This window comes from Mustela nivalis, assembly GCF_964662115.1.
Source record: "Mustela nivalis genome assembly, chromosome: 9".
Taxonomy (NCBI): Eukaryota; Metazoa; Chordata; class Mammalia; order Carnivora; family Mustelidae; genus Mustela; species Mustela nivalis.
Window position 1 is genome coordinate 73,348,233 of NC_139028.1, and position 24,721 is coordinate 73,372,953.

The following is a 24,721-nucleotide window of genomic DNA, read 5'->3' on the forward strand; positions in this document are numbered from 1 at the left end:
AACCAGAAATGCATAACCAGCAAAAGATAAAATGAGTAAGATTTACAGTTGGGATTACTTTACTGTATTAAAGCTTTCACTCAATTACAGCTTTTAACATCTTTATAAAGAAATATGTTATCTGCTTTCTGAGATAATCTCAATATATGAACCATAATTCTTTCCTTTTCACGTCTTAATTTAAGAAACGAAGTTGTCTTTTTAAACTTTGTTTCTAATTAAAAATGTAATGCAGCTTTCCTTTGGGTGTGTGTGTGTAAGTGTCTGTGTGTGGAAAAGATGGCATATATACCAGGTACTTTAAAATGCTCTATGAAGGAAATCCATATTTTAAATAAACCCTAAAAGTCAGTTATTTTTATGAGTATCTTACTGTATTACATTTAATACACTCTTTTTTTGTTTGTTTTCTTTAAGATATGCATAACTTATTTTTTTAAGACATTTTCAAGTACACATTAACTGATTTTTCCTTTTTTTGTGTGTTACTCTTAAATAACATCCTTCAAATTACTGTGAAATGTATTTAAAGTGTTTTTGGAACTTTGAATATTGGTTGTGTTGCTCAGACAACATATTATCAGGCCATTCATATGGAAGCTCATCATCCAAATTTACTTGTGAACATTATAATGAATCCCCTTGTACCCATCACCCAGCTTTGAATATTATCAACTCATGATCAGTCCTTTTTATCTAATATCCTCTATTCTAATTATTTGGAAGCACACTCCCATTGAATCATCAGTAAATATATCTCAGATCAAGGCTAATAAGGTTTCCCTGATTGCCTCATTTTTTTTTTTTTTAAACAATCTGTTCAAATCAGGAACCACACAAGAGCCATACAGTGCAACTGACTGATAACATTCTTAATCTACTTAATCTGTTTTTAATTACCTTCCATCTTTTTTCCCCTTGCAATTTATTCCTTGAAAATACATATATTGGGGGCGCCTGGGTGGCTCAGTGGGTTAAATAAAGCCTCTGTCTTCGGCTCAGGTCATGATCTCAGGGTCCTGGACTCGAGCCCCATGTTGTGCTATCTTCTCAGCAGGGAGCCTGCTTCCCCCTTTCTCTCTGCCTGCCTCTCTGCCTACTTGTGATCCCTCTCTGTCAAATAAATCCTTAAAAATTTTTTAAAAAATCTTTTTAAAAAATGAAAATACATATATTGAAAACTGACATCCTTTCTCCTGCAGTGTTTTTAGATTTTGATACTTAAATGTCATTTACTATTGTTCAGTTACCTCTTTTATGAATTAATAATTAGGACAAGAGTCTTGATCAAATTCAAATTCTTGGATTACTTTTAGATGAGTTTTGCCTTTCATTAGTGTTGCATGCCTTTTCTTGTTAAAGTCTAAAATTCTTCTGAATTTATGAATTAGGGAAAGACTACTCTTTTATTAAATAATTGCTTCAGTTAATATCCAAATCCTGTATAACCCCAGACTTAAGGTCTTAACATTATTATGATGTTAATATTAATGATGCCTTAAAGAATAAAAATATTTTATGAATAATTTTCATATTATTTCAATTTTATTTTAATAGGTGGGAATTTGAAGAATCTGAAGAGGACCCAGTGACAAGTATCCCATACCAACTCCAAAGGCTTTTTGTTTTGTTACAGACCAGCAAAAAGAGAGCAATTGAAACCACAGATGTTACAAGGAGTTTTGGATGGGATAGTAGTGAGGGTACTAATTCTCTTATAATGATCAGTGTTTCTAATATTCAAAGGAATTCTGGGAGACAGCATTATAAACAAAATATATTAATAGCTTAATTAATTTTACCATAAACCTTCTCATTGCCTTTTGCTTAGATTTAAAAATAATTTATTTTTTTAAAATTTAAGCACCAGGGATAAATTTTTGATCAATTAAAATTTTCTTGTAAAGTAAATTTGGTTAAATTATTTTCGTGTACTTAAACTAAAATTTTTAGTTTGTTCTAAATTTTTCTTAATATATTTCTTAACTCTATAGTGAAACATAACAAAAATAACAAATACAGCACCATAAAGCATATGTTACTTATAAAATACTAAGATTGCTTGATCTTTTCCTTGTGATTACCTTTTCATGACTGTAATGTATAGTGTGTGTTCTTTTGTAAATTTAGAATTATTTTGTGTAGACTTTATGTTTTTGACAATTTGCTTTTAAACAACAAATTAATATTTCATTACACTTTATTACTGTTTTTAATTAAATTTTATCTTAAAATAGCTTGGCAGCAGCATGATGTACAAGAACTGTGCAGAGTCATGTTTGATGCTTTGGAACAGAAATGGAAACAAACAGAACAGGTAATTGATCTCAGATTGAAGGGAATGTTTTATAATAAATCATTCATAAGTAACTTTTATTCTTTTGAAATGTTTTAAAACTCTGGCATTCAGTTGTTAACAGTACTGAATGGGGAATTGAAAGTACTAGATTCTCACTTGGCCATTAACTGAGTCATACAGATGCTCATTAAACCATGCTAGACCTCAGTTTCCTCATCTTTAAAATAAGGAAGTTGGTTTCTGTGGTTTAGATGGTCTCTTTTTTATTTGAAAACTGTATAATTCATGTATAAATATATACATACATGTGTATGTGTGATTTGGGGGGATGATTTTTGAACAGTATTTTCAGATATTTACCAAGTAAATTACAGGTATTATAATGTATAGCAGATTAAGTATAGTTGAATATTACCTTCATTTTGACCAAGGAGACCTAATGTGCAAATGACCCAAAAGTGCTTTTGACATTTAGGATTCCTATTAATCTGACTTTGTTCTTTTTCTAGTAGGAAAAGAGCAGGTTAGAAGTGGGAAGAACATTCAATATGTCATTGTGGGATGGAGAGTAAGGCTGAACTGGGTGGGTCTGGGAACTCAGTAAAGAGGAGGGTTTATAGTGGCTCTAATGATGAGGGTGGGGGTGGAATCACAGTCATAAAAAAGGAGGAAGAATCTAGAAGATAGCCTAGAGGGTCTGCTCTCTGATTGGAATTATGATGATGGCTTGGGCCAGAGTTTTCAAACTGTAGGCTGTCATCCATTCGTATGTTATGAATTCAGTTTAGTCAATCTATATCAGCACTTAAAAAAAAATGGAATAGTATAGGAAAGTATAAGAGAAGAGCACAAAAATAAGGGTAAGTATTATTTTGTACTAATTCTGTTATAGTTAGATATACTGTGTTGAGATACACATTATTTTCTTACTGGGTTGTTAACAGATCTGTTTAAAAACGCTGCTTTGAACCACTTAAAAATGCCCCCTTATGGGGTGCCTCAGTGGCTCAGTCGTTAAACATCTGCCTTTGGCTCAGGTCATGATCTCAGGGTCCTGGGATCAAGCTCTGCATCAGGCTCCCTATTCAGTGGGAAGCCTGCTTCTCCCTCTCCCACTCCTCCTGCTTGTGTTCCTTCTCTTGCTGTGTCTCTCTCTATCAAATAAATAAATAAAATCTTTAAAAAAAAAAAAAAAGAAATGCCCTGTAAGATGCAGAAGATATTATCAAATATGATGGAAGCAGATGAGTGAAGAAGGCTTCATTAAATAAATGGCGGTAGTATAGACAATGATGATGGGTCCTAGTTTGAAGGTTTATAAGCCCTAGAAAGTTCGAGAGAGAGAAATTTACGAAAGAGGTAAATTGTAATACGCTTTACTTCTTTTCCATTCTTACTTAAGAGATCTTGAAAAAAAATTAAGTTTACTTAGTGATCTAGTTTCTCTACCTAGTCCTATTATATTGTAGTAACTTTATGTATATGGTATTAGGGGCTGTTCCTTCTTCATAGGTCTGAAGTTACTCTTACCCTTTTTATGTCCCTCTTTGGGTCAACAGTTCCACTGAAAGATCAATTGGGGTATTCCCTTTGCATTCCCAAATTTTGGTAAAAGAATTTTGAGGCGAGACATTCACTTGGAGGGCCTTACTAAAGGAATTACCTATCTTTATTGGGACAGAAGCCCAAGTTTGCTAAGTTTGGGGACTTAGTGAGAGATCCATTCTTTTAAATGAGGATATTTTGATGGAGATAGAATTTTTAAAAAATGTCTGTACCTTTTTAAAGAAAATTTGCAGTATAATGTTTCTCTTTAAAATTGTTTTATGTCTATTACTGAAAGTTAAAAAGTTTTATTTGTATCTTGAGCTAGAAGATAGGATTATAGGAATCAGAATATAGTATTGTGAGAGTAGTGGTATGCATGTATAAAGCTATAAAACTAGCTGGTTAGTTAGTTATGTAATTATCAACATGCCTAAAGTGATAGATGAGATGTATTCTCAACCTAATGAAAAGATAATATGAAGCTTAATAGTATAATAGTATAATAAATCAATTTCAACAAACCATTTTATTAGTGGGGTTTTTAGTGATAAGAGAATTGAACTAGTTAATTTTTGTACATTGATTCTTAAATTAGTGTTAATCTAATTTTTTTGATGTTTAATTTTTGTCAAGCCTTCATTTTTAAAATAAAATTTTAGATAAATCTTAAAGCTTTCTAAAACTTAAGCAGTAAAGAATGAGTAGCCTTTGAAATTTATCTTTAAAAGCAGGAATTATTGTGTTTTATGTATTTTAAAAATAATTTTTAAGGAACACTTTTTAATATTCTTATTTTTAGGCTGATCTTATAAATGAACTATATCAAGGCAAGCTGAAGGACTACGTGAGGTGTCTGGAATGTGGTTATGAGGGCTGGAGAATCGACACGTATCTTGATATTCCATTGGTCATCCGGCCTTATGGGTCCAGTCAAGCATTTGCTAGTGTGGTGTGTACCTTTCAGCTGACTGCTTGTGTATCCATACACAGAATACATAATAGCACAGTGGTATAATCTGTTGTAAGGTAAGTATCATCCTAGATACACCTTCTTGGGTTGTTAGTAATTCCTGCACTTAAACTAGCAAGATCTAGAAGATTTTTGACCCTTCAGTGAGTCCTAATAGTGCATGTATAAAAGGGAAATTCAATGCAAATGTACTGCTTCATGGTTCAGAATTTTATTCTTTCTGATAGATGACTAGATTGTTTCACTTTATCCTTTTATTTTTCTTCTAACCTCCAAAGAGTCCATTTTATAAATGCTCTTTTGTGACCATTTTTTGTATTGGAAAGTACTTTTTGTTTTGTGTATATTCCATATATATATATATATATATTTTTGAAGATTTTATTTATGAGAAGGGGGTTGAGGGGAAGAAGGGAGAGGGAGAAGCAGACTCCCCACCAAGCAAGGAGCCCAACAAGGGGCTTGATCACAGAACTCTGAGATCATGACCTGAACCAAAGGCAGACACTTAACTGACAGCCGCCCAGATGTCCTGTTTCATATATTTTTTATTTTTATTTTTTTTTCAAAGATTTTATTTATTTATTTGACAGAGATCACAAGTAGGCAGAGAGGCAGGCAGAGTGGAGGGGGTGGGCGGAGAGAAGCAGGTTCCCCGCTGAGCAGAAAGCCCAATACGGGACTTGAGCCCAGGACCCTGGGATTATGACCCGAGCCGAAGGCAGCGGCTTAACCCACTGAGCCACCCAGACGCCCCATCATATATTTTTTAAATTGGAAAAATAACCTGTGGTTTTTAGGGTAGACAGAGGCCACATTTTTTAAAGGAACATCCTTATTCTAAAATTTAATTTAAAAACCATGCATCATAGAAGTACAATAATTTGAAGAATCTGATATAGTTAATTGATTAATTAAAAATAAGCTTAATTATATACTGAGAATACAACTGGGAGATTATCTAAGGTTTTCTCATTGTCTTATCCATTCTTCAGTTGGTTTTTGATTATTTTGTTTTTGCATTTTATTGTATCTACTGATACAAAAGGAGAGCCATGGAAAGAGTTAAGTTGATTTTGAAAATTACAGTGTTCAGAAATATTTATTCTGAATTTATTATGAGCCAGGGGACACTTTCAGAGCTATATTGTTTTGGGCCTCGTCTATGTTGTTACCAATCTGATGCTGGCTTGTAGCTGAAATCAGTGATTTTAAAGCTACTCCACACTTTATCCTCTGTAATAGTGCTTCCAAAATGCTTTGGTCCTCTGGCCCCTCAGACAGTTGTTTCCCTTTGCTTTTCTCCCTGTTCTCACATGGCTTTCAAGAAATAATTGATAAGAAGTTATGGAATCAGTTGGTGGGAATCCAAGTAGAAGACTTTTTCTTGGTAGTATAAGACCAAGTCTTCTTTCCTGTACTATGTTTCAGTCAGTTACCTGAATAGATTTGAAAAATTTCGTTAATAGTACCCTTTGTAAACTGCCATCCTAGGTCTGTGTGATTGGGCTTGGTGTGAGTGGCTTGTTTTGTTTTCTATTTTTGTTTGGACAGTTTTTACTTCCTTTTTTTTTTTTTAATTGTTTAAGGTAGGAGGGGCATATTAAAAAATTATTAACATTTGTCTTTCAATGACTTATTTCCTAATTCATTTTTAAATATTGCCACCACTTCTTCTTCTTCTTTTCTTTTTTTTTTTTTTTAAGATTTTATTTATTTATTTGACACACACAGGGAGAGAGGAACACAACAGGGGAAGTGGTAGAGGGAGAAGCAGGCTTCCCACTGAGCAGGGAGCAGGACTCGAGGCTGGATCCCAGGACCCTGGGATCATGACCTGAGCCGAAGGCAGACGCTTAATGACTGAGCCACCCAGGTGCCCCTAAATATTGGCACTTCTTTAGCAAAATACACTTGGGAAATATTTGGTAGTCCCAGATGATAAAGACGGTATTTTCTGCTTTGGTTATGAAAGTATTTTTTATGAAAGCTTTTTCATGTAAACATTCAGTTTAATGTTTTTATGTATTAATTGAGTGTTGAGGAGGCTAATGTTATTTGTTTTGTTATGTTGGGATACTGTGTTTGAGTAATCAAGTCCAATTGCTTAGCTAAATCTTTGTGTCCTCATTTTCTTGCCTGCCGAATTACCACCACTCTCTCAACTACATTATGGATTTAGCAGTGAGGCACTTTGGAGGATACTTCTGGGAAGTGAAAAAAGACACATTTCCAAATGGAGTTCTCCAAAGGTGGTATCCTCCATTGATACATGAATGGTGGTGGTAGTGATGGTGGTGGTGATTCAGTGGGAATTGGAGGTTACAGCTATGACGCAGTATGTAAGCAAGTTTATATAACACACATGCGCTAATAGGGCTTGCAGAAGGGCACTTAAAACTTGCTAGACTTTGCTGGAATCTCTTTGGGGAAATTACAGCAGGTGAACTACCCAAGATAGGGGTTCTAAGGAGGATACTACCTTCAAAGAACTTTAGTTAGAGGTAAGTGAATTCCCATTGTTTTCTGAATTCTAAACCGATAACCTACGTTTCTTAATCTACAGAAATCATCACACAATATCTAAAATTAGTTTTATATCACTGCTTGCCATTGTGTATTTTGTTAATTCTGTGTGTTTTAAAAAGAATTAAGTATAAATGTGGATTATAAAAATCTGGTTGAATCTTATTCAGACTACATATAATATTTTGCTTAATTTGTCTTGAACTCTTTTAAAATTTATTTTCCTACTTTTATTCATGGACTCTGGTATATTTGTCTTATTGGATATGCGCACACACAATTACATGTACGTACATACACATGCAACACCAATAATTCTGTGTTCAATTTACTCTGGGTTCTTTTAGTGAGCCACAATATAATAGATATGTGTATATAGTGAGGTTAACACATGATGCTTAATTTCAGGCAATTAAGTGCAAGGTTCTATTAAAAATTAAAGTTTTATTAACCTTCATCTGCAGCATCCAATTTCTAGACTTGTTTTATCTTCGTGTTCAAATAAATTAACTTGAGTGATATTTAAGCTTAAAATATGAATGGAAATAGCATTTAGCTAATTTGTCATTATGACATTTATAATAAATGTTTATGGTCATCTTTCAGCATGACTGATAGCAGACTGCTTTTTTAATGAGTGCTAGGAATCGCCCTCAGTTTTAAAAAAGCTTTTCATAATTTGTTCATTGAATTATTTTTTAGTCATTATAACTATGCTATTTATTAAATTTCTGGTCTTCATTTTACCTGGCCATGTAGGGAATCAGTGTTTAAGGGTTCTTTTGGCACCCTCTTACCTCTCAGACTGACTTCTGTTTAACACTCATCTCCAACAGGATTTAATAGAAAATTAAGAGAAGACTTCTTTGATTAAATTTGGGAAACAGTGCAACTATAATCGTCTTTGGGAAATTTGCTATGCATATTTTATTTTAAATGCCCTGAGGATTCCTGTACTAGAGAAATTTGCTTAACTATGCTTAACCTAACTTTTTTTTTTCCTCTGGGATATTTGTGACTATTTTAAGGGATACTATTCTGAGGAACTATTGTGGGAAGCTCTGCACTAGAATAGGTGATTTAAAGATTATCTCTACTTTGTTTCATCACTGTTTATGTCCTTGGGAGGTTGAGGGTGAGTGACAATACTAAAACGTGTTATAATTTACTCTTGTTTTACATATATCCTTAATCCTGAAAAATTAATGTCGGCTGAAAAATTCCTTTTAGTGACCTTTAAAAAGAATTGTTGCTAATGATTTGTGAGGTAACTAGAACCTTTTATTTTCATTGATTAGAGCTGTCTAAACCAGTCTCTCTGAATTTCATGATCAAAGAAACCTTGACTCTGCTTACTGCCAACCACATTTGAGAATATATTTTTATAATGAGATAGTTTTAAATACATGCTAGTGATACATAAAAAGTAGAAGTATAATTTTTATCAGTTAACTATGAAAGCATATTTCACAAATTAAAAATGATATAACCTCACATTTGGCATTAACTAGGGAAGAGCTTTTCTATTTATCCATAAATTTTAGACATTATCTTTTTATTGCTCTCCTTTGTTATATAATGTACTTATTGAGTTGCCTACTCTGTGCAGTGGGCACTGTAATAGACCATTTTTTCTTCATATATTTTTAATTCTATTAGGTAAGTACACTTGAATATCTTTATTATCACAAAATGTGTTCAAAAGTCTGAAATTGGGTTTAGCTATTTCATTCCGTTTAGTGTCTTTGGAAAAACCAGATTATATGAAAGACATCTGTTCCCTAAGTAAACATGGTTTAATGATTATTTTAAAGTTTTGATGAAAAATTGTTTAATTCATAAGTCTTTGTGAAATCATAAGCATTTCAAGTATTTGGTATGCACAAGTTTATATCATAGGTTCTACCCTGAATTAACAGATAACTTGGACATTCTTAAATGTCCGGCTTAGCCACATAATTCATTTGAATGGTGGAGTGGTCTATATTTGTCCAAATACGTAAGCATTACGTAAAGAAAGATCTCTTCCACAGAATCTATCCTCATTTTTCCAGGAATTTATGTGGTTGGACATAGTGGGAACCAGTTTAAAAAGTGGGGACTTCTGCTTTCAGGAAGATGAAGTAGATGTACATTGCCCTATTCCTCCTGCTAAAACAACTGAAAGTTGAACATTATATATAAAATAAAACACAAGAAGACTCTGAAAGGTGGAGAAAAGGCATAAAGACTAGGGATCTCAGGACTCAAGGAATGACATGGGGTGAGTTCCCTGGGTTTTCTTTTTGCCTAATATAGCCCAAACTTAGAGCTGAAGAAGCTGGCATCTTAGAAATAGCAATAGGCATAGACTGAAAAACCTGCTGTCTTCAGCCAAAAGACCAGGAAATGGACAGCCTAGCAAGGCAGAAAACTTTCAGATGGTACCCATTCCATTCTAGCCAAAGACCACAGAAAGATGTGGCCCTATCTCAACCCATGCCAGCCAAGACTGAGTGGTGAGCCTAGACTTCTATTCATGAAGTTGTAACTGGGCTTTCCAGCCCCCTGCCTGGGTGAAAGCTGAGTAGCTAGCCAGGAGGTTCATCCCTGCTAGGCAGTAACAAACTTTCCCACTACTGCTTTCCTGTTCTCCTGGTTCACTGTCATTAGAGACACATGGGGAGTCTCACCTTCACTCCCATCTCATAGTAAGGAAATGCTTCTTTCTGTCCCCATTAATGTCAAAAGAGACCTAGTGAAGAATCAGGACTTTTGCCATCTTTGAACCGTATAAAGAGACAACCCCCCTTCTACTTACGATGTCAGTGGAGGCTATCAGGGGAGCTCTAATGAGACATTCCTTCCCCTCACAGCCAAGATGGTATCAGCAGGCCTACTGAGAAGCCAGAATGTCAACTCTTGTCTAACACATAATGAAGAGACACTCATCTCAGATGTTAGCAGAGGCCAAGTAGGAAAACCTGGACTTCTCCTCCCATTGGTAGTAATGAAGCAGGAAATTTTGTCAAAGAAAGCCAGTAAACCAGAAGATTCAAATAGGGTTCTAGAATTTCAAAATACCCAAAATGTCCAGGTTTCAATAGAAAACAAAACAAAAATACTCTGTACTGAGAACCAGTAAAATCTCATTTTGAATGAAAGAAGAGACATTCAGTGGCTACGAACACCAAAATGAAGATGTTAGATTTATGACAAATATTTTAAAGCAGTCATCATAGAAATACTTCAGTGGGAGGTCCCAAGCCCATTTAAAACAAATGAGAAAATAGAAAACCCTCAGGGAAGAAATAAAAAGGAAAGTAAAATGGGAAATTAGAACTGAAAAATGCAATACCAAAGTGAAAAACTTGATGGATAGACTCAACAGTGGAATGGAGGAGACAGCAGAAAGTATCCCTGAACTTGAAGATAGAATAATAGAAATTGCCCATTGTAAGCAGCAGAGAGAAAACAGACTGGAGAAAGTTTTTCAGAAGTTCAGGACCTTTGGGACTATAATAAAAGATCTAAGATTTGTGCCCTTGGGAGTCCTGGAAGCAGAGGAAAAAGAAGGCAGAGCTGGAAAAATTTCCCAAATCTGGCAAAAGGCATAAAGCTATAGATCCAAGAAGCTGAGTACACCCCATATAGGATAAGTTAGACTCACTCTATATCACTCCGATTATAGTCAAACTTCTGAAAACTGAAGACAAAGATATATCTTAAAAGCAGCAGAGAAAGATACTTTTTCTTACAGGGTAGAGTTACTCTGATTTCTTATAAGCAAATTTGTCATAAAAAACTATGGAGACCAGAAGAAAGTGGCACATTTTTCAAGTGTTGAAAGAAAAGCATTGTCAACTAGAGTCTTATACCCAGTGAAAATATTCTTCAGGAATGAAGGGGAAATCAAGACCCACCCTGGGTGAGGGAACACTGAGGAAATTCACCACCAGTAGACCCACCTTAAAAAATGCTAAAGAAAATTCTCTGAACAGAAAGGAAATAATAAAAGGAAGGCATCTAGGAATGTTAGGAATGAAGAAAGAACATGGTAAACTAAAAATCTGGGTAAATACAATAAGCTTTCGTTCTCCTAAGTTTCCAAAATTATATTTGATGGTCCCTCCAAAACTATAACATTGTTTGATATCATTCTAAATGTATGTAGAAGAAATATTTAAGACAATCACATTATAAATGGGAGATGGTACAAGGACATAAAGGGATGTAATGTTTCTGTACTTCACTTGAAGTGGTAAAATGATGACACCAGTAGAGTGATAAGTTATGTGTGTGTAATAAACCGAGAGCAACCAATGATACACTCCAAAAAACTAGATAAATAAAAATAGAATTTTTAAAATATGTTCAAGTAATCCATAGGGAAGCAGGAGAAAGAAAGCAAAAAACTAAAATAGCAGTCTTAGTTACATGTAAATGGTCTAATTGTACCAAATAAGAGGTAGAGATTTGCATATCAGATTTAAAAACATGACCCAATTGTCTGTGCTCACTACAAAAACTCCCTTCAAATAAACTGGCATAGACAGGCTGAAATGTAAAAGGGTGGAAAAATGTTATATCATGTAAACATTAATCAAGGCAAAAGGCTACATTAATATCAGATAAAGTAGACATTAGAGAAAAGAAAATTACCAGAAATAGTGGCAATATAATAAAAAGGTTAGTTCAGCAAGGAGACTACAATCCTAAATGTGTATTTACCAAATAACAACTAAAAATATATGTGGGAAAATTGCCCAAAATGAAAAGAGAAATTGACAGATCTATAATTATAATTGTAGACTCTAATGTCCCTCTGTAAATAATTAATAGGTAGAACCTCTAGACAGAAAATTAGCAAATAACTCAACAATGCCATCAACAACAGGATCTAATAGATGTTTATAAAATTAGTTCCACTCAACAACAGCAGAGTACACACTTTTTAATAGACTGTATATCAAGAAGGACCATACCTTGGGCCATGAAATAAATCTCAACAAATTTAAATGAATTAAAATCATAGTGAGTGTTTTTCAACAATGATAGAATCGAGTTCGAAATCAGTAACAGTAACATAACTGGAAAACCACCAAACACTTGAAAAATACACAGTGCACAAAAATAACCCCAAAATTTAAGAGGAGACCTTGAGGAAAATTAATAACAATAAAATACTTTGAAATTAATGAAAATGCAGATAGATCAAAAATTTTGAGACACAGCTAAAACACAGTTAAAATTTTGAGACATAGTACTGAGAGGGAAACTTTACAGCATTAAATAATGCTCTATCTTTAGTAAAATTCTTAAGTTGGTAAAAAAAAGTTTTGAATCCGTAATCTAAGCTGCCAGCCAACCTGGAAAAGGAAGGAAAAAAGTAACCTAAAGCAAGCGGAAGGAAGGACATGATAATGAAAGCAGAATCAGTGAAACTGAAAATAGAAAAACAAGAGAAAATCATGAAACAGCTAATTTTATTGAAAGATCAATACAATGGACATACCTATATGTAGTAAGACTGACCAGAAAAAAAAGACAAAAATTTACAGTTTTAGAAATAAAATGAGTACCACAGATCATGCACGTGTCAGGAGGATAATAAGAGAATACAACAACTCTGCACACATAAATTTGATATCTTAGATGAATCAATACTTCAAAAAGCACAAGCTATAATTCAGTATGAATTAGGTTATTTGAATAGCCCTATAACTGTTAAGGTGTACATAATTAAAAATTTCTCAAAAATGAAGTCTCCAAAGTTGGGATGGTTTCACTGGATCCTGGTATCAAACATTTTAGAATAGTGAGTACCAGTTCTGCACAATCTCTTTCAAAAAAACAGAAGTAGAGGGAACCCTTCCCAATTTATTTTATGAAGTTAGTCATATCTCGATACTAAACCAGACAAAGTGAAAACAAAACCAAACAAAGCAAAAATGCAAGCCAGTATCCTTAATTCATACAGATAAGAATATTCTTACCAAAACAGTAGTAGGTAGAATTAAGCAATATGTAAAAAGAATTAAATACCATGACCAAGGGTTCATTTCAGGAATTCAAAACTGGTCAATGTTTAAAAATCAACTAGAGTAATCTACCATATTGAGTCAAGAAAATTCACACCATCACATCATTTGATTCAGGAAAAACACTTGACAAAATTCAGTATCTACTCACAGTAAAGCAAAACAACAACAACAACAACAAAAACCCAGAGAACTGGTAATAGAGGGTCATTTTCTCAGCTTGGTAAAGAACATGGTAAAAAAGAAATAAACAAAAAAACCTTATAGCTAACATAATATTTAATGATGAAAGACTGAATGCTTTCCCTCTAGAACGTCAAGGTTGTTTCTAAGCAAGGGTGTCTGTCCTCACCACTCTTACTCAGTATAGTACTGGAAGTCCAGTCAGACAGTAAGGCAGGAAGTGGAAATAAGGAAATAAAAGGCATTCCAATTAAAGGAAGATAAAAGTGCCCCCCCCTTTTTAGGTAATATGATTTTTTAATGTAGAAAACCCCAAAGCACCTACCAAAAACCTGTAGAACTAGTAAGTGAGTTTAGCAATATAGGAGGGCATGAGATAAACATAAAATAATCAGTTGTACTTCAGGATACTAGTAAATAGCATGTGGAAAGAATTCGAAATACAATGCCATTTACAAACATGGGGGGGAAAACGCCTTAGGTGTAAATGCAACAATGTGTAAGACCTATGTACAAAAAACTGCTAATTCTCAGGGGTGCCTGGGTGACTCAATGGGTTAAGCCTCTGCCTTTGGCTCAGGTCATGATCTCAGGGTTCTGGGATCAGCCCCGCAGCATCCATCTCTCTGCTCAGTGGGGAGCCTACTCCCCTCACCCCCACCTGCCTCTCTGCCTACTTGTGATCTCTTATCTGTCAATTAAATATATAAAATCTTAAAAAGAAACTACTTATTCTATAAAGAATATTTCAATAAATGGAAAGACAGTGTGCTCATTGAATAGAAGATTGAACATAGTAAAAATGTCAGTTTTCTCCAAGATTATTGTTTAATAAGCCTTCTCAAAATCTGCAAGATTTTTTGATGATATAGACAAGCACATTCTAAAATTTATGTAGAAGGCAAAGGAATAAAAATAGCTAGACTTGAGAGTTTGGGGAAAAACTGAATAAAGTAGAAGAAATCAGTCTACCTGATAAGACTTATTATAGAGCTACAGAACCAAGATTAGGTGGTATTGGTAGATGGATAGACACATAGATAAATGGGACAGAACAGAAAACCCAGAAATAGATTTGTATGAGTGTGCCCCAATTGATTTTTGAGAAAGGCACAAAAGTGATTCAGTGGAGTAAGGCTGGACCTTTTAAGAAATAGTGATGGAATAATTGGACATCCATATGCACAGAAATGAACTTCTACTTAAACCCTTACACCTTGTATAAAAATGTTCAAAATGGATCATAGATTTAAATGTAAAAATGTAAAGTTTATAAACTTTTATTTAAAAAAAAAAGAGGAAAAAAATCTTCCAGATCTAGGATTAAGCCCTGAAGCCCTGAATTCTTAGATTTGGTACCAAAAGTACAGTCCACAAAAGAAATAATTGATAAGGTGCATATCCTCAAAAAAGAAAAAAAAAAATTACTCTCTGAAAGCCCAGGCAAAGAGGATAGAAAGGGAAGCTACAGGCTGGGAGAACCTTATCTGCAAACCATATATCTGACAACAGACTGATATGTAGAATATATAAAGAAGCCCCAAAATAACAATAGTAAAAAAAAAAAAAAAATTGAATGATGAGAAAAGAATTTCATATGTAGGGTAAGATTTTTTAAAAAATGAAAATTCATACACAGTGTCATTCCTTGGATATACCTTATAACTGCATTGTGCCTAGATTTTCTTCATTAACTATACAATTATAATAACTCATGATGTAAGAATTCTCTTTGTTCTGTTCTGAACTCTGAAAATTACAGTCTAAAAAATATGCAAATTAACAACATATCAGATAAAGGGCTAGTATCCAAAATCTAGAAAGAACTTACCAAACTCCACACCTAAAGAACAAATAATCCAATCAAGAAATGGGCAGAGGACATGAACAGACATTTTTGCAAAGAAGACATCCAGATGGCCAACAGCCTCATGAAAAAGTGCTCCACATCACTCGGCATCAGGGAAATACAAATCAAAACCACAAAGAGATACCACCTCACACCAGTCAGAATGGCTAAAATTAACAAGTCATGAAATGACAGATGCTGGCGAGGATGTGGAGAAAGGGGAACCCTCCTACACTGTTGGTGGGAATGCAAGCTGGTGTAGCCACTCTGAAAAACAGCATGGAGGTTCCTCAAAAAGTTGAAAATAGAGCTACCCTATGACCCAGCAATCGCACTGCTGGGTATTTACCCCAAAGATACAAATGTAGTGATCCGAAGGGGCACATGCACCTGGCTGTTTATAGCAGCAATATCCACAATAGCCAAACTATGGAACGAACCTAGATGTCCATCAACAGATGAATGGATAAAGAAGATGTGATACACACACACACACACACACACACACACACACACAATGGAATACTATGCAGCCATCAAAAGAAATGAAATCTTGCCATTTGCAATGATGTGGATAGAATTAGAGGGTATTATGCTTAGTGAAATAAGTCAGTCAAAGAAAGACAATTAATATGATCTCCCTGATACGAGGAATTTGAGAGGCAATGTGGGGGGTTTGGGGGTAGGAAAGGAATAAATGAAACAAGATGGGATTGGAGGGAGACAAACCATAAAAGACTCTTTTTTTTTTTTTTAAAGATTTTATTTATTTATTTGACAGAGAGAAATTACAAGTACACTGAGAGGCAGGCAGAGAGAGAGAGAAAGAAGCAGGCTCCCTGCTGAGCAGAGAGCCCGATGCGGGACTCGATCCCAGGACCCTGAGATCATGACCTGAGCCGAAGGCAGCGGCCCAACCCACTGAGCCACCCAGGCGCCCCAAACCATAAAAGACTCTTAATCTCACAAAACAAACTGAGGGTTGCGGGGGGCGGGGATAGGGAGAGGGTGGTTGGGTTGTGGACATTGGGGAAGGTATGTGCTATGGTGAGTGCTGTGAAGTGTGTAAACCTGGCATTTCACAGATCTGTATCCCTGGGGCTAGTAATACACCTTATGTTAATAAATAAACTCCAAAAAAAAATGTACAAATTAGATTTTATATAATAGGATTAAGCTGTAGAAAATAAATCTATTATCTTCACTCTGGAATGATGAAAAACAACACAGTCAACCCAAAGCTAGTTTAGAAGCATGATACATGAGTAATTTAGCATACTTAAGAGGACAGCTGTTGGTAACCAGAGCAAAATATTTTGTGTATATTAATAATGGTACAGTATTTGTAGTATTTTTCCCATTTTTGTGATCCATAGCTTATTTTTTAATATGTAAAATACAGTTTGGCATGGTTTTTCATAACCTACATCACATTAAGGTGAAGATAAATGTATAAAGCCGCATTATCCCATCATTCATGTAATTTATTTCTTCAATGAATTGAAGCTAATTTTTATAACTGTCTGATCTTATTTATGATTAACCTGGAGCCAGCTTGTTAAAAAGTGAATAAGGAAGCTATAGGAAATACTCTAATACGGTTTTAACTGCTTTCTGAGTTTGAAGGATAATGGTGGTCTCCTGAATCTGTATATCTCTACACATTCTCTCCAAAAACCAGAGGCTAAAAGGAACATAGATAAAACCCAAATAACCCATAAATTCTGCATTACTCGAGACAGAACACCATAAACCTCAAATTACCTGTAGGTAGCAAAATAATCACCAAGTTCCAACAAAGCTTCTACTGCTGCTTCCACACTATGAAACAGAAGAGGTTGAAGGACAAAACAAACAAAGACAAAGGTCACAAGTACAATAGTACATGCCAAAAGAGCGAGTGCCAACCAGGACTTGGGTATATTATAGCACCAGCTACAGGGAAAGAGTTCTAGAGTGAGAAGTGGCATCCTTAGAAGAATTTTGCCTCTGGGAGAGAAATAGGGAAGCATGATGCATCTGATTCACAGTGGTGAAGAGAAAATAAGGAGAAGGAGAACAGTTAAGTGTCCTGCAGAATGAAAAATGACCCTAAGCTTTGCTTTGCACTCCCATCACCCATTTAAGAAACTGCAGTTCACCAGGTACTGCAAGGTACCTGGTACTCAAACTTTAGTTTGAGGTACTCTCAAACTAAATAATGCTGTCCAAAGAATGATGGGGTGGGTGGGGGATGGGAATCAAATTTACATGGCACCACTGTTAAAACAGAAAATACGTATTAAAACATTTCAGCTGGTGAAAATCCACCCTGCCAAAAAAGCCCTCAGGAAAAGAACCACACAGTAGAAACCTGTAACACAGTACTCCAGACTAAGTGAAGTAGTCTCAAACGAAACCTGGTATCCAAAAATTAAAGGAGAGAGATGGATTAAAAAACAAAAACAAAAACCAGGAAATGCAATATAAATTGATAAAACTCAGAAAAGAAGTTGAAGAAAAAGACCAAACTATGTTTGAAATGAAGAATAAACTATAAAATGCTCAAGAGAATAGAATGGAATGGAAATCTAAAGAGGGCCATCCAATGAAAATGAGAGAAAGTAAAAAGGATATCAGAGAAAATGAAAGGAAGGACTGGCAAAGGATCTCTAACATAACTGGGAGCCTGAAAAATAAAAACAATGTAGAACAGAACTTAGGATATACAAGCCAAGAAAACTTCCCAAGAGTAAGGGAAATTTAAGTCTACTTTTGAAGGACCTACCATGTACTTGGAAAAAAGAATAATCAACTCATATTTTGATAAACGGTTAAACTTTAAGGTAAATTGGGCTGATATCATAATTAGGAAGAGCAGCATGCAAATCATGGCAGCAGAACAGCAGCTTCCAGAAACTCAAGGAAAGAAAGTACAGGCCAAGGATTTGACATCTAGCCAAGTTTTTCTTCAGTTGTGAAGAGAGTGAATGATTCCATTCTTGAACATTGGAGAACTTATGCAATATTGTAACCATGAGCCCTTCTTGAGTTTACTAGGGAATAAGCTCTATTCAATGAGGAGATCTCCAGCCCAGACAAGCTTCAGCAAAAGGGCTATGAGCACTTAATATATTAAATTATAGAAATGAGGAATAAATGAAACAGGGTGGGGGCATAGGTAGAAGAATAGCATGTTCTATGTGAAATGGAGTAAGGGAATACCACTCAAAAAAGGGAAAGAGGGGGAATAAGGGAAAGTAGAATGAGATCATGTACTGCTACCCATAGAATGAGTAGGAGACAAAGGATAACATAAAACTAGCAAACCAGGTACTAAATGATTAAGGGCATTAACAAAAGGATAAATACACTAGAACAAAATTACTAACGTTCCTAAATACCAAAGGAAAATGTAAAAGGTAGCAAAACGCACTATTTGGAGAGAAGAACACAGTAAATATTACTTAATACACATAGTTATTATAATAAACTAATTTAGATGAAACAAAGCATCATATTAAATATGAATGGACTTAAGTTGCCTACTAAAAAACAGATTTTTAAGTTGACTCATAAAACATTACAATTTGGTTTAAGGAAGAATCCATTTGTAGATGCTAAATCTGGGGTGGAAAGTTTAAGAGACAGGATTTTTGCATGGTTTCCCAAGTATCTCCTTATAGATTACATATTAGCTGCAAGGGGATAACCAGTACGTAGTGGAGAAGCTGGGTAACACTTTGACCAGGTTATTAAAGTTCATTTCACCGGTAAGGAGGTTGGAGATATCATGGCCTGTGACTGTGATCCTCTTAGGACACCTCATAACTTAAGTGGTAGTCTAGCAAGGAATACATAGAACTTGAACCTAAAGATAAGGAACATCAGACAAACCCAAGTTGCAGACATTTTATAAAATACTGGCCACCTTCAAAAACTATGTCTTGAAAGGAAAAAAGGCTTTGGAACTGTTCAGACAGAATGAATTTGAAGAGTTAGCCAAATGTAATCTGTGATCCTGGATTCAGTTCTTTACTGGATGGGGAGAAATGCATTTTTAGGATTGGGACAGTTAACAAAATTGGAATATTGCAGAAGTACTTTATCATTCTTAAATTTTCCTGAGTTTAATAACTCTGTTGTTTATGTAAGAACATCCTTACTCTTAAAAAGTGACATAGATTAGGAGGAAAAGCATGATATGTAAACATATTCTCAAATGCTTCAGAAAAATACATGATGTGTGTGGGGGTGGGAGAATGATAAAGCAAGGGTAGCAAAATATTAAAAGTTGGTGAGTCTGAGTAAATTATGGGTGTTTTCTGTGCTTTAAACCTTTCTTTGAATTTTAACTTAAAACAATTGAAAAAGAGAGTGCTAGATATGAACTCTAGCCAGAAATTGGTACACACAGTTTAGGAAGGTAGAATTTGAGTTACATAATTTTCTTACTCTATATACTTCCCCTTGTTTTGTTAAGGTATTGAGTGTTTTACAGCTTAGTTTCTGTTTGGAAAGCTTGACTAATTTGATACCAGTCTATGCTAAGCTACCTATATGGCTGCTTTTTCTGTGTTATGCTTTTACAGGATTTGCCTTTTTCTTGCTTAAACACACTTTAAGGGGAAAAATATCATTCTGAATGTGCCCCTTTCTGTGACCTCCAGTAAATTGCTTGGTCATGTGGAAAAAAACCCACTGTTTGGTTCTTCCCCACCCCAACCCCAACCCTCAGCCCCCTTGCTTCCTTGGGTTTCTGAGAACAAAATAGGAGATGGCTGAGGTTAGAGGTATTTTGAATATATTTTCATATTTTTTGTTCTTATCCCAAAATGAGCTATACCAAACAATATATGCATAGTAGTTTGTTGTCAGCTATTTTATTTTGCCAGATCAAGCTCCTTTATTTATCTTTTGAGTAACATGTTCTGAATCAAAAGAAAAATATATTTGAAGATATTTTGTCTTAATGATACACATTTTTCTTTGTATATAGTAAATATTTTCAGTAGTTCTGATTAGACCATGTGTGAAGAAAAAACAAATGAAACGAGATTATACAGTACAATCTTACATATTGTATTAACTACAATTTGTGAAAAATCGGTGATTAAAAATTAAAAATTTTATGCCCACTGATTCTTCAACAATATTCATACTAAGTTTCTTGCTTCTGTCTTAAGGCTGTATGGAGAAAAGAGAACCACATGGTTCCACTAGGTGAACACTCGAGGAGCTCTCATGCATTTTCAGCTGGAGCAGTATCTGACATGCAGGGAGAAAGTTGCCCAGTGCTTTCCAATCTTTAGTGCAGTGGCGAATTAAGGACTGACGCTAAATATAGTGGTAAATGATGGTTATTAGATTCTTTAGTGTATGGATAGTGTGAATTCTTCAGAGTTCTGTTACTTACTGTACAGTTTATGAATGTCTCGTCTTACAAGAAGATTGAAGTGATGCATGTACTTTTCTAAGAAGTACCATATTTTTAATGTAAAGAGAGGATCTTTATTTGATTATTTAGCCCAATTCAACAATGTAAATAAAGTCAGTGTAAAAATTAGGTAGAAATGACAAACTGATGTGTAATGCTAGAAAAGACAGATTTCATGCAGAACTAAGGCAATTATTTTGTTGCTCAGTTTTTATAATGACATATTGCTATTGATAATTTTTTTTTCTTTTTGCATTTTGAGTTCCTTGTTTTCTAGCCATTCTACTTCTGACTATTTTGGTAATTGCAAGTTTTTATATTTAGGACTTAGTAATTAACATTATAATATTTTTAAATAATTATAAAATAATTGTTTTTTTTTCTTACTAGGAAGAAGCATTGCATGCATTTATTCAGCCAGAGATCCTGGATGGCCCAAATCAATATTTTTGTGAACGTTGTAAGAAGAAATGTGATGCACGAAAGGTAGATGCCATGTAGAAATTAATACTAAGTTATCTGAGATTATTTTCCATATTCAATAGGTCCCTTTCTTTTTAGGGTCTTCGGTTTTTGCATTTCCCTTATCTGCTGACTTTACAGTTGAAAAGGTTTGATTTTGATTATACAACAATGCACAGGATTAAATTGAATGATCGGATGACATTTCCTGAGGAGCTAGATATGAGTACATTTATTGATGTTGAAGATGAGGTAAAATATTTATTCATTTTTTCTGTTAAAAGATATTAATTCATTTTGGTTGGTCATGTGTTTTAGGGAGCTATCTGGGGTAACAACAGTGGTGGCTTTTAGACTACCTTTGTGATAGAAGGTGTTCCTTTGTTCCCATATTTTGTAATGCCAAGTTGTATAAAAAGATCTAGATTTGTACAAGCTTATTTTGTCCACCATAAATTATATTTCAGATATTCTTTTTTGATCAGAATAACATACTCTTTGAAAAGACAAAGAATCTTAAACTCTGGAGTTATTTAATTAGAGCAATAATCTCATGTTTCATAATTTTCTAAGTGAAGCAAACTAATCTAGAGATGGGCTGCATTGTGTTTCTGGTACAAAATAAACACAGAACAAATATTTAAGTGAAAAAATGAGCAAATTAGGTAGCATGGCCTTACTTTCTTATATTTGTCTTAGTGTCTTTTTCAAGGATTAAGGCTTCTGAGTTATTCTCAATTACAATTTAGCCCCTCTAGGGACACCTGGGTGGCTCAGTGGGTTAAAGCCTCTGCCTTCTGTTCAGGTCATGATCCCAGGGTCCTAGGATTGAGCACCACATTGGGACCCCTGCTCAGTGGGGAGTCTGCTTCTCCCTCTCCATCTGCCTCTCCTCCCGCTCATGCTCTCTCTCACTCTCGCTCTCTGTCTTTCAAATAAATAAATAAAGTCTTAAAGAAAACAACAGCAAGGAAAGCAAAGTAGACTTGGTCTTTATAGGACTCCTACACCAACAGAGATCAGTCAGTATTGAATTGGGTTTCCACATAAACCTAATACATGCCTTGTAAAAGGGGATCTTTTACAAATAAAGAAAACTAGATATAATTTGACAGGAACTTTTAGGAAGTTCAGGAGCCATTTGTGGGGAGAAGAGATGTTCCAGCCTAAAGGAATGTCAGGATTGAGCTCTTTGGACTTAGCATAGAGTTCTAGAGTTGGTTTTCACTTTGAACCAAACTTTGTTGGGGGTCCAAGACTGTATGTTAGATGCAGTCCCCACAACAAAGTTTTTGGCAGATGTTGGCGCTTATTATTATATATTGCTTGGTTAATTTAGGAAATTCTGTACAATTTATAAGAGCCAACATCTTAGAGAAAAATTCTCAAGCTTTTTAAATAAAAACATTTTTTGGTGTATATATTAAATATTAAAGGAAAAGGGGGCAAGGAGTTGTTTGGAGATTTCTAGGAAGTAGATTCCTTCAAATAAAACTGGCATGAGAGGGATTTAAAAATCTTGAAAGCATGAAAGAGTATGAAGATTTTTTTGTCATTACAGTTCCACCTCTTGTGCACTAGAATATAAAGTTCTTGAGGATAGGTACAATGTCGTTTTTCTTTCTAATTGTCTGTAATAGCACAGTGATAAATCGAACTTTTTTTTAATTTATTTTTTATTTTCAGCATAACAGTATTCATTATTTTTGCACCACACCCAGTGCTCCATGCAATCCATGCCCTCTATAATACCCATCACCTCCCACCCCCCGCCCCTTCAAAACCCTTAGATTGTTTTTCAGAGTCCATAGTCTCTCATGGTTCAACTCCCGTTCCAATTTCCCCCAACTCCCTTCTCCTTTCTAACTCCCCATGTCCTCCATGCTATTTGTTATGCTCCACAAGTAAGTGAAACCATATGATAATTGACTCTCTCTCTGCTTGACTTATTTCACTCAGCATAATCTCTTCCAGTCCCATCCATGTTGCTACAAAAGTTGGGTATTCATCCTTTCTTATGGAGGCATAATACTTCATAGTGTATATGGACTAAATCGAACTTCTTGTTCAAGAAAAGAAATGATAAGATTTTGGGATTTGAGAATAAAAGCTCATTTTGGCACTTAGGTTCTCTGCTTTTATAGATTTTAGTGAAGGAAATGGTAGTTTATATTGTTACTTTGTAACTATAAACATAAATGGGTTTTTTTAAATTAATTTATTTCTTTTCAGCATAACAGTATTCATTATTTTTTCACCACAACCAGTATAAATGGGATTTAATTAGAATTCTGACTCACTAATTCATTGTCGTTGAATTTTAAGGACATTAATAGAGGTGCTTTTAAATACGCTGTTTTGGTATAATTTTATTTAAGGACTCCAGAGAAGATTAAATTTATTTAAAATAAATACTTATTAATAATATCTGAACTTACATGAAGTTCAGATATTAATGATATTAATGATATCTGAACTTATATGAACTTACATGTACATGAACTTAGCATATAGATAAAAAATATTACTGACTATATGTTTTCCCTTTACTTAGCTTATAATTGTAAATAATTATGTTTTATTAAGAAATCCCCTCAGACTGAAAGTTGCACTGACAGTGGGGCAGAAAATGAAGGCAGTTGTCACAGTGATCAGATGAGCAATGATTTCTCGAATGATGATGGTGTCGATGAAGGGATCTGCCTTGAAAGTAATAGTGGAACTGAAAAGATTTCAAAACCTGGACTTGAGAAGGTACCTTTTATAGTTTGTGGGTTTTAGCTGAAAGAATAAGATAATCTCCAAGCTGCTGTTTAATTCTATAACTGTTGTGACCAATAAACTCTCTTTAGGAGAAGTAATTTTTGAAAAGTAAAGATTTGTTTTAAAGCTGTGTTTATGCATATATGTGATCATATTAAACTTTAGGAAAAGGTCCTTATAGGCAGGAGCATGAATTTCTGGGAGACTGAAATGTAGCTACGGAACCAAGCTTGGTGGTGGTGTGGAAAGGGTGCCTAGTGGTCCGGAAACCACTTCTGCCTTTAAAGTCGCACCAGGCCTCTCAATCTTCTATCATAGTTTTCTCAGAAAGCAAGACGAAAGTATTCAGCTAGATCTGTTGATTTAAAAAATTCTGGCTGTGAACTCCTTATGATGAAATAATTATAGAACTGATCTTTAGAGATAGGGGAAAGCCAGAGCCCTCAGCCTCTCTTCCCTCCCCCATGGCAGCCCTTAAGGCATTTTAAAAAATGGTATAGTTCCATGATTTATAATTTGACAACTACCAAACTTGATAATTTTTATTGTAAAAACCTTTTATGTCACCGTGCCAGTAATTTTTAAGATTTTATCAAACTATTTCTTTCACATTCATATAATCTGCCTTATTGAGGGAAGAAACACAGGTCAGATGTCTTCAGCATGTGTGAATTATGAATCACTA

At 34.6% G+C, this 24,721-nt stretch overlaps 1 protein-coding gene across 8 annotated transcripts in view; it reads left to right on the top strand.

Moving 5' to 3' along the window:
- USP47 (ubiquitin specific peptidase 47) overlaps window positions 1-24,721 on the top strand; it is a 111,917-nt gene that overhangs the window by 56,794 nt on the left and 30,402 nt on the right. For all 8 annotated transcript variants that reach the window (XM_082683023.1, XM_082683024.1, XM_082683021.1 and 5 more), the window contains 6 exons: window positions 1,558-1,703; window positions 2,238-2,317; window positions 4,647-4,796; window positions 21,202-21,297; window positions 21,373-21,525; window positions 23,860-24,027. In XM_082683023.1, coding sequence (XP_082539149.1) covers window positions 1,558-1,703; window positions 2,238-2,317; window positions 4,647-4,796; window positions 21,202-21,297; window positions 21,373-21,525; window positions 23,860-24,027 — 793 coding nt within the window. The remainder of the gene's footprint in view (window positions 1-1,557; window positions 1,704-2,237; window positions 2,318-4,646; window positions 4,797-21,201; window positions 21,298-21,372; window positions 21,526-23,859; window positions 24,028-24,721) is intronic.